The sequence below is a fragment of the Salvelinus fontinalis genome, chromosome 5 (assembly GCF_029448725.1).
Source record: "Salvelinus fontinalis isolate EN_2023a chromosome 5, ASM2944872v1, whole genome shotgun sequence".
Taxonomy (NCBI): domain Eukaryota; kingdom Metazoa; phylum Chordata; class Actinopteri; order Salmoniformes; family Salmonidae; genus Salvelinus; species Salvelinus fontinalis.
In genome coordinates, this window is record NC_074669.1 from 55,261,740 (window position 1) to 55,273,375 (window position 11,636).

At 41.2% G+C, this 11,636-nt stretch overlaps 1 protein-coding gene across 1 annotated transcript; it reads right to left on the minus strand.

Annotated features, from left to right (window-relative positions):
• Positions 1–247: 247 nt before the first annotated feature.
• On the minus strand, positions 248–11,263 carry LOC129855878 (T-cell surface antigen CD2-like). The gene is made up of 6 exons (XM_055923978.1): positions 11,096–11,263; positions 7,116–7,436; positions 6,525–6,827; positions 3,815–3,904; positions 3,648–3,703; positions 248–3,381 (listed from the first exon to the last, which is right to left on the minus strand). The coding sequence occupies exons 1-6, from the start codon at positions 11,136–11,138 to the stop codon at positions 3,250–3,252; spliced, it is 945 nt and encodes a 314-aa protein (XP_055779953.1). The 5' UTR covers positions 11,139–11,263; the 3' UTR covers positions 248–3,249.
• Between the last annotated feature and the right edge of the window lie 373 nt (positions 11,264–11,636).

Consider the following 11,636-nt stretch of genomic DNA (forward strand, 5'->3'; position numbering starts at 1 on the left):
GTCGCTTTCGACAATGGGTTTATGGGATAGCTAGCAAATTGTACATTTCCCATTCCTATAAGTGAGTACTATTTTTATGACTGTTAACTCCCGTTTTAGTTTATTGTAATGGTAATGGCATTTGTTTTATATGATCATTAAAAACAGGTTGATAGCTACAGAATAGTGTAGCTTTTAGCTAGCTAGGTAGCTGCTCTGTAAGCTAGCTTGACTTGCTAGAAGTTATAGAAACAAGTGGATGAAAAAGTAACTAAACCAAACATGTTTTATTATCAACTAAAACAATATGTTTCCACAGTCTTGAATGAAAATGTCATATTTTGCAATCTCCCAAAATAAATGCGATCCCTGACGAGAGACTAGGTTCTCCTATATTTTGTCTTCCGTTTTGTGAAACCCTCCCTGAGCTCTCCATCTAGTAGCGGAACAAGATTGCATGAAGATGGCGTATGGTGTCGTTAAATGCGTCACGATGTAAACGGGGCATAACTGTGTTCTTTCGGATGTTGTATTGCAGTAGGATTGTAATAACTGCAATGTATACATTCCCACTGCACTAAAATATTTTTTGTAGCTAAGGGAAGGCTTATCTGAAGATGGCTTATCCTACTCTCTGAATCGTCATCAATATTTCAAGATCAATGCATGTGTTGTCAATGTAAGACTTCTAGATCGATGTGTTTTCAGAAAGACCTACGAAGATTCAGGTGTTACAATTGTACAGCGGTCTCGACGACGCTCTGTCTAAACGTTAATAATCCTCGGTTGGAATACGGTTTTGGAAACGTTTGAAACTTTACTTTAAATTCATTAAGAAATCATTTTAAAAAACAAAAAGGATCCCAAGGCCATATTTCCATAGTAAACTAACTCTGGTTGTAAGAGTTGGTGTAACTCTGAACATAACATATAAGGATCTTGGACAGTAAAGGAGTAGACTAGCCATCATAGGCTACTAGTTGCTTGCCTATCAGCAGATTCATTCCAAATTCAGCATCACCATCAGCCACTGAGCATGAGCGAGATGCGTACTATTATGAAAGAGGCGCCTGATCCGGTAGAGGGGGGACAGGAATGTATCAGTTTCCTGAGGAAACAGGGTATCATTTTTTGGGGTTCCATGCTGGAGATTGAAATCATGTTGTACACTCGCTTTTGCCACGGGCCATGTTACCAACACTGACACAGGGATATCGAATGTCGTCTTGGTCCTCCGGAAGCGAAGCTTGTGACCCGGCGACAGCAGATGATGAAATTGAGGGATTCTTAACCACAGTTGTGAATATATTGTTTAGATTGTAAAATTTGTAAAATTAGTAACTATACAGATACAGAAAGAAGGAATACGCGACTATGTGGATCAGATGGATGATGCGTTACGTACTAATCTGACAATGCAGGAATATACAGTGAAGTCGGAAGTTTACATACACCTTAGCCAAATACATTTGAACTCAGTTTTTCACAATTCTTGACATTTAATCCAAGTAACAATGCCCTGTCTTAGGTCAGTTAGGATCACCACTTTATTTTAAGAATGTGAAATGTCAGAATAATAGTAGATAAAATTATTTATTTCAGCTTTTATAAATTTTTATCACATTCCCAGTGGGTCAGAAGTTTACATACACTCAATTGGTATTTGGTAGCATTGCCTTTAAATTGTTTAACTTGGTTCAAATGTTTCGGGTAGCCTTCGACTAGCTTCCCACAATAAATTGGGTGAATTTTGTCTCATTCGTCCTGACAGAGCTGGTGTAACTGAGTCATGTTTGTAGGCCTCCTTGCTCGTACACGCTTTTTCAGTTCTACCCACACATTTTCTATAGGATTGAGGTCAGGGATTTGTGATGGCCACTCCAATACCTTGACTTTGTTGTCCTTAAGCCGTTTTGTCACAACTTTGGAGGTATGCTTGGGGTCATTGTCCATTTGGAAGACCTATTTGCGACCAAGCTTTAACTTCCTGACTGATTTCTTGAGATGTTGCTTCAATGTATCCACATCATTTTCCTGCCTCATGATGCCATCTATTTTGTGAAGTGCACCAGTCCCTCCTACAGCAAAGCACCCCCACAACATGATGCTGCCACCCTCATTCTTCACGGTTGGGATGGTGTTCTTCGGCTTGCAAGCCTCCCCCTTTTTTCTCCAAACATAACGATGGTCATTATGGCCAAACAGTTCTATTTTTGTTTCATCAGACCAGAGGACATTTCTCCAAAAAGTACGATATTTGTCCCCATGTGCAGTTGCAAACCGTCTGGCTTTTTAATGGCAGTTTTGGAGCAGTGGCTTCTTCCTTGCGGAGCGGCCTTTCAGGTTATGTCAATATAGGACTCGTTTTACTGTGGATAAAGATACTTTTGACCTGTTTCCTTCAGCATCTTCACATGGTCCTTTGCTGTTGTTCTGGGATTGATTTGCAATTTTAACACCAAAGTATGTTCATCTCTAGGAGACAGAACGCATCTCCTTCCTGAGCTGTATGACGGCTGCAGGGTCCTATGGTGTTTATACTTGCGTACTATTGTTTGTACAGATGAACGTGGTACCTTTAGGCATTTGTAAATTGCTTATAAGAATGAACCAGACTTGTGGAGGTCCACAATTATTTTTCTGAGGTCTTGGCTGATTTCTTTTGATTTTCCCATGATGTCAAGCAAAGAGGCACTGAGTTTGAAGGTAGGCCTTGAAATACATCCACAGGTACACCTCCAATTGACTCAAATGATGTCAATTAGCCTATCAGAAGCTTCTAAAGCCATGACATAATTTTCAACATTTCAACAAACTGTTTAAAGTCATAGTCAACTTTGTGTATGTAAACTTCTGACCCACTGGAATTGTTTTACAGTGAATTATAAGTGAAATAATCTATCTGTAAACAGTTGTTGGAAAAACTATTTGTGTCATGCACAAAGTAGATGTCCAAACCGACTTGCCCAAACTATAGTTTGTTAACAATACATTTGTGGAGTGGTTGAAAAATTAGTTTTAATGACTACAACGTAAGTGTATGTAAACTTCAGACTTCAACTGTACACACAGCATGTAACATTGTCAGAGTGGTATGGTTGCCGACCTATAGCACCATGCCAACGTGAAACATGTAGGACCAATGCTGTCGTTGGTCTGGCCCCTCACCGGAGACCAATCCGGAATGGCTAAACCTACCAGGGGCCAAAGCCCCCTCCGGCGTAGCTCTCAGGGTCATTGAGACACACAAGCCTCTAAACCACGCCAAGGTCACAGCTTTGAGAGAGGAGTGATTGAATCCAGTCCTGTCTGAACAGAAGGTGAGATTCTGACATCTGCGTAAAAAACAGACTCCTCTGGTGAACAGACTCCTCCGGTGCCAGATACCGGTATATCCCCAACCTGTAAAGCCAGCACATAAACAATTAGAAACAGAAGCCTATAATTCAATAAGATCCACCCATTTGCAAACTGTGCTTGTTCTTGTGTATTCTGTATTATCACATTGGCTGGTATGTTAAACAAGCCAACAACAAGTGACCACTTCCATCCTAAAATGTGTGGGTATTCACAGATGCAGAAGTTGCATAGAAAGAATCATAATATGCATGCACATATGCACACATATATGCACAGTGCATGCACACATCCATAAACATAGACCTTACCAATCTCTGAAAGTTCACATCAGCATAATGTTGGGGTTCTTCACTTTGCTTGCAGGCTGCATTGACATTTAGGGAAAAGGCATGATATTACACAATTACCTATGTTCTGTGTTTGTTACCTTCAGGGTGCTCTGTATGATGTGAAATGTAACACAGATTGTACTTACCGCCACATGTTCTTATTTTAACTGCCCAGAATATACCACCACTTATTATCCCAACTGCTAACAATGTGACCAGTGCGATGGGTCCAGATTCTGTCAGGAGTAAAATGGAGGGTGGGGGGAGGGAACTGTTCAGTCACTCATTTGGCATTGACTGTCATATCTTTTTCACTAACTTTTTCTCATCTACCATATTTTTTTTATCAACTGTATGTTGTATGTGGCCTTGCCCTGTATTCACCTGCAGCCTCTATTCTTCCTGTCTAAGTGAAATTCAGCTGTTCAAACCCATGCCATGTGCTTTAGTCAATACTGATGAATGACATTGATGAAGGTATTATAAAGTGGGCTACACGGCTCATAGACAAATGAATACAGAAATCAGCGTGCTGGAATACATAAGTTAAAATAATTACAATATGGGGCCTCCCGGGTGGCGCAGTGGTCTAGAGCACTGCATCGCAGTGCTAGCTGCGCCACCAGAGTCTCTGGGTTCACGCCCAGGCTCTGTCGCAGTCGGCCGCGACCGGGAGGTCCGTGGGGCGACGCACAATTGGCTTAGCGTCGTCCGGGTTAGGGAGGGTTTGGCCGGTAGGGATATCCTTGTCTCATCGTGCTCCAGCGACTCCTGTGGCGGGCCGGGCGCAGTGCGCGCTAACCGAGGGGGGCGGGTGCACGGTGTTTCCTCCACACATTGGTGCAGCTGGCTTCCGGGTTGGAGGCGTGCTGTGTTAAGAAGCAGTGCGGCTTGGTTGGGTTGTGCTTCGGAGGACGCATGGCTTTCGACCTTCGTCTCTCCCGAGCCCGTACGGGAGTTGTAGCGATGAGACAAGATAGTAATTACTAGCGAGACGATACCACGAAAATTGGGGAGAAAAGGGCATAAAAAATACACTGCTCAAAAAAATAAAGGGAACACTTAAACAACACAATGTAACTCCAAGTCAATCACACTTCTGTGAAATCAAACTGTCCACTTAGGAAGCAACACTGATTGACAATACATTTTACATGCTGTTGTGCAAATGGAATAGACAAAAGGTGGAAATTATAGGCAATTAGCAAGACACCCCCCAAAACAGGAGTGATTCTGCAGGTGGTGACCACAGACCACTTCTCAGTTCCTATGCTTCCTGGCTGATGTTTTGGTCACTTTTGAATGCTGGCGGTGCTCTCACTCTAGTGGTAGCATGAGACGGAGTCTACAACCCACACAAGTGGCTCAGGTAGTGCAGTTCATCCAGGATGGCACATCAATGCGAACTGTGGCAAAAAGGTTTGCTGTGTCTGTCAGCGTAGTGTCCAGAGCATGCAGGCGCTACCAGGAGACAGGCCAGTACATCAGGAGACGTGGAGGAGGCCGTAGGAGGGCAACAACCCAGCACCAGGACCGCTACCTCCGCCTTAGTGCAAGGAGGTGCACTGCCAGCGCCCTGAAAAATGACCTCCAGCAGGCCACAAATGTGCATGTGTCAGCATATGGTCTCACAAGGGGTCTGAGGATCTCATCTCGGTACCTAATGGCAGTCAGGCTACCTCTGGCGAGCACATGGAGGGCTGTGCGGCTCCACAAAGAAATGCCACCCCACACCATGACTGACCCATCGCCAAACCGGTCATGCTGGAGGATGTTGCAGGCAGCAGAACGTTCTCCACGGCGTCTCCAGACTCTGTCATGTCTGTCACATGTGCTCATGTGCTCAGTGTGAACCTGCTTTCATCTGTGAAGAGCACAGGGCGCCAGTGGCGAATTTGCCAATCTTGGTGTTCTCTGGCAAATGCCAAACGTCCTGCACGGTGTTGGGCTGTAAGCACAACCCCCAACTGTGGACGTCGGGCCCTCATACCACCCTCATTGAGTCTGTTTCTGACCGTTTGAGCAGACACATGCACATTTGTGGCCTGCTGGAGGTCATTTTGCAGGGCGCTGGCAGTGCACCTCCTTGCACAAAGTCGGAGGTAGCGGTCCTGCTGCTGGGTTGTTGGCCTCCTACGGCCTCCTCCACGTCTCCTGATGTACTGGCCTGTCTCCTGGTTGCGCCTGCATGCTCTGGACACTACGCTGACAGACACAGCAAACCTTTTTGCCACAGTTCGCATTGATGTGCCATACTGGATGAACTGCACTACCTGAGCCACTTGTGTGGGTTGTAGACTCCGTCTCATGCTACCACTAGAGTGAGAGCACCGCCAGCATTCAAAAGTGACCAAAACATCAGCCGGGAAGCATAGGAACTGAGAAGTGGTCTGTGGTCACCACCTGCAGAATCACTCCTGTTTTGGGGGGTGTCTTGCTAATTGCCTATAATTTCCACCTTTTGTCTATTCCATTTGCACAACAGCATGTGAAATTTATTGTCAATCAGTGTTGCTTCCTAAGTGGACAGTTTGATTTCACAGAAGTGTGATTGACTTGGAGTTACATTGTGTTATTTAAGTGTTCCCTTTATTTTTTGAGCAGTGTATATATATATATATATATATATATATATATATATATAAAAATAATAATAATAATAATTACAATATGATAACATGCATATTGAGGGATTTTGTAAAAACTACCCTTAGGTTTTACTGTTAAAACATTTCTCCCCTTACTATCCTACAAAATAAGTTGTTAGTGAGGAAATGAAGAGCAGACACTGTCTGGGTGTTGGCTCTCACTGACCCACAAAAAGGAAAAACAATACTAGATGCAGTGTTGACATACCTTTGACGGCAGAGCGGGAGGACAAATGAGGGCAGAGCATTTCAATGTTGAGTGGAGTTTGTTTTGAGTCAGCATGGTTGGAAGCCTCACAGCTGTAGGTGTCAGCGTTTATTTTGTTAAACTCCAGAGGGAGAGAGAGATTAGTGAGAAGGTCAGGGCTGCTGGTCTGGTTGAATATCTCCTCTCCTCTGTACCAGGACAAGATTACCTCTCTCCCGTTCTTCACAGTGCACACCAATGAACAGCTCACTTTTTCAAATGGACTGTCCACTGAGCGACTGATTTGAGGAGCAGACACTGAGGCTGGGAAAGCAGAATGATTAGGCAGTGACTCAATGACAAACAGAGATTTAAACTAATGTGTTATAGTAAAAACGTAGATATCATAAATGAAATCCACACATATATGAAGAAGTGGGCTACTTCTTTTGCAAACATGTGGCAGACTCAGATCAGCCATGGTAAATGTTAGTTTAAAAACAAGTAACTAAATACAAAGGTCTTTCTTGATCTTCATTGAAACAACTCTGGGTAACAGACTAAAGGGGAGAATGGAAAAAAGGGAAGTAAAAACAGAAGTCAGACACGCACCATAGACAGTTAGATTTACAATCTTAGATGAACTCTGTGTATCGATGATAAGTATTTTATAAAGTCCAGAGTCGTTGATGGTGAGGTTTCTGATGGTGAGAGATCCAGTCTGAGTATCCAGCTTCAGTCTGTCTTTGAACTTCCTACTATAGTCCGTTTTAATTACACCAGCATTCAGCAGAGCTATGTTATCAAATGAATCTGAACGATTCAATGGGAAAGACCATGCTATAATAATGCCGCTACGTAGTTCAGTAAGTCCAGTCGGTAAAGTTACTTTCCTTCCCTCTCTTCCCGTCACATTTACAGCATCAATCAGATCTGAAAGGAAGAAATAAAACATTGGCTAAGGGCAGTAGCTACATCAATACAAGACATTAACAGGACTAAATCCTGTAGGTGATCCCTGATCCAAGCCAAGCACATGATAGACTAGCCTTCATTTATTTATACTTTTACAGTATGTAGTGACCTACAGTACGTTCATTTTTGTTTGTATTGTCTTTGTATTATTATTATTTTATAATCCTTTGAGTTGTAGTTATGGCTACTAGGTGTAGCCTACACTTTAGTTCACATTTCTAACTCGTGAACACTAAATACGACTATTTTGACCTTTATTTAACCCAGAGCTGCCAACGCGCGTGAGACACACATTCATTTCACCCTCTTCATTAGCTTCCACGGCACACCTCTTACAGGGCTGACAACTTTTGAAAAAAGCTTGGAGTGCGGTCTGCTATGTGAATTTTATTGCCCCCTGGCTCAATCCCTAGACATGGGACTGAGGGTCCCCCTCTCCCCCTCCAGGGAGATTTGACTGTTTTAAAGCAAATTTACAGCAATTCTACGTATTTTGACATGGCTTAGGTCTATGAAGGTCAAAGTGGAAAAAGTTGTATTCAGGATGCTTCGAACATTAAATGAACACTCAAAATTCAACAACTTTGTTACTTTGAGATTTTGGGGGGATGAAATGTAAAGTATGCTAATATTTGTTTGGTGGATTGACATTTTATTCAGACAGTAATGAAATGAGATAAGGAGACGGGCAAATGCTAGAAACAGTGGGAAGGTTGGATGTATCCTTGTTCTCAGGTGGAAAGTTATATGATACACGTGCCGGATAGTGTTACCACTACACCAAGGCTCTGAACAATTAATGTTATTGGTTGATGGCAGTGGGTAACCAAATCATAGATTGCAGTCTGCTTGTCCATAGACTGCTTTCGAGGTAAGGACACAAACATTGTGTATTTTGTAATTTGGGTGAACTATCTATTTAAAATAGGGCTGGAAGTAAATACTGCTTGCTCTCCAGGAGGGTTGCCCCCCCTGGTCTTTTTCCCAAGTGCTGGGTGTTTGAAAATGTTGTTGTTAAAAAACTCAAAATCACCCAACCTTCAAGAAAAATCAAATTAATATCAATATTCAGGTGGTTTATGTTTACTAGTTGAAGATCCTTGCCATCATCTTACTCTACACAGACAAAATATAATGTGTTTATGAGTTGTGCCCCCCTACCATCTCTGCCTCATAACCTCTGCACAATACAAACATTTGAAAATGATTTTTGATTCCTGGAGCCTTTATTATCTTATGCTTATTTGAATTATTCAAAACTGTCCATGAATGGCTGCAAAAATACATGGCCTCATGTAAGTCATTTTCAAAGACACAAGTAGGCATATCAGATTTCAAATATATGATTACAGTGGCAAAATTGTGAAGAAGTCGAATAATCAAATACGTGTGGGGAATAGTTAAACGCAGTAATGAGCCTATCTTTTTGCCCATTGTGAAGAATGAGAATTGTTCCACTGATCAGACTAAATAAAGTAAATAGCTAATTCAATCTCCTGAAGAATAGATGACACATCTGCCCCTGCATCCTAACCAATTATGTTTCTAGTTATTGTCGCCCCTCTAGAATACAATTTACACTTTTGGGTTCACAATCTGTTTGACAAAATTATTTTCATAGTTACAAATCAGGCCACCCTACCAAACTTCCCTGTATAAAACCTATTGTAGTGTAGGTCTGTCTTTCTGCTGCCATTTCGTTTGTCTATCAGCAAGAACACTACTGTTATTCTCCACACATATTTGATTATTCCACTTCTTCACAATTTTGCCACTGTAATCACATATTTGAAATCTGATATGCCTACTTGCGTCTTTGAAAAGGAATTACATGAGGATATGTTATCCATTCATGGACAGTTTTGAATAAGTCGTACAAATAAGAAGAGGGTGAACATCAACAAAGACCTCTCTCTCTTACAATCATCTCCGCTGTGTACAATGACAAGGGCCCGTATGAGTGTGTCTGTCATAATCGGACTGTTGCAGATGTAAAGCTAGATGTTCTGGGTAAGTTGAACAGGGCATGATGAAACTTTACATTTTGAATGTTGACTGGGTACAAGAACTATGACTACTTTACTCAGGGATAGATTTGAAGAGTTTACCTCCAAAACACTATATCCACCAGTTTTTTTTCATAAGAAATGAATGGTTATGTTTTTTTTTTTGTCCATTGATGTGTATACATTTTTTGTTGTTGTTGCAAAATGCTACATATCCATTTTTTTTAGCTGGAATAGAACGTGCGTATCCTGTATATTTGACAGTGATATGTGATTTGTTTCTTAGATCTGTCTTTATGTAGTGTTGTGGTGTCTCTCTTGTCGTGATGTGTGTTTTGTCCTATGTTTGTATTTTATTTTTTATCCCAGCCCCCGTCCCCGCAGGAGGCCTTTTGCCTTTTGGTAGGCCGTCTTAGTAAATACGAATTGGTTATTAATAACTGACTTGCCTAGTTAAATAAAGGTTAAATTAAAAAAAACGATATAAGCATTGGCTATTAAATGCTCCAGGAATCAAGTATATAATTTTGGACATTTTAGTATTGTGCACATGCTAGGCAGAGATGGTACGATGACTCATAAACACATTATATTTTGTCTGTGTAGAGTAAGATGATGGCAAGGATCTTCAACTAGTAGGCATAAACCACCTGAATATTGATATTCATTAGATTTTCCATGAAGGTTGGGTGATTTTGAGAAATCAATTGTTATAAAAAGAACATTTTCAAACACACAGCACTTCAGAGGAGGACCACCCAGCAAGCAGGATTTTCTTCCAGCCCTATTTTAAAGAGATAGTCCACCCAAATTACAAAATGTTTGTGGAGTTACCTTGAAAGCAGTCTATGGATAAGGAGACTGTAATCTATGATTTGGTTCCCCACTGCATCAACCATGGATATTAAAAATGTACTTTATATCTCATAGTAACAAACGTGTCAAAATTTGAGTGTTAATTTAATGTTCAAAGCATCCTGAAAACAGCTGACCTGTGTTTATTATTTATTTATTTTTTACCCTGGTCATATGCCTAACTCATGTCAAACACGTAGAATTCCAGGAAATGAGCTTTAAAAAAGTACAATTATCGTCTAGGGGTTGTGCCAGGGGGGCAATAAATTTCACATTGCAAATCTCACTAAGCTTTCTTTTTTTAATTTGAATTTTATTTAACCTTTATTTAACTAGGCAAGTCATTTTAGAGCAAATTATTATTTACAGTGATGGCCTACATTGGCCAAAACCGGCCAATTGTGCACCACCCTATGGGACTCCCAATCACGGGCAGTTGTGATACAGCCTGGATTTGAACCAGGGTGTCTGTAGTGACACCTCACACACTGATGCAATGTCTTAGACTGCTTCATCACTCTGGAGCCCAAAAGTTGGCAGCCCGGATTTAACCAGTAAGTCATCGAACACATTTTCTCTTTTACAATAAGGACATGACCAAAAAGCGATTGTGAAATTATAAAACAAAAAAATCTGCAGCCTTTTCCGCATAGCACTTTGCAATAATATAGCATATTCACATAAATTACACGAGTCATGTAACACGATAGTAGCCTACTTTTGGAATTGACTCTCAGTTTGACAAGGCAGACTTACCACTTTTGAGAAAGAGTAATATCCAGAGAACAAATCTTATCATTTTTCTTTTCAATAGGGTGCTCAGATTAAGTATAATTCACTCTACGTTCTCCCACCCATTGCGCCACATGCCCGTCTCTCTCTGTCTCTGTCTGTCTGTTTCTCTCTCTCTCACACACACACATTGGGTGTAATAGAGACGGGGCGTCTCTATTACTCTTTCTCTCTTTCACACATTTTGTGCTCTGTCTCTCTCTCTCTCTCCATCAGACAAACATGTCAGAGCAAGTGGGGAGTTTCCCTTTTTGTCATTTAAATTCAAAGGACTTTATTGGCATGGGAAACATATATGTTTACGTTGCCAAAGCAAGCGAAATAGATAAATAAAGTGAAAAATAAAAAATAAACCGTAAACATTACACTCACAAAAGTTCAAAGGGAATAGAGACCTTTAAAAGGTCATATTATTGCTATACACAATGTTGTAACAATGTGCAAATAGTTCAAGTACAAACATAAACACGGGTTGTCTTCACAACAATGTTTGTTCTTCACAATC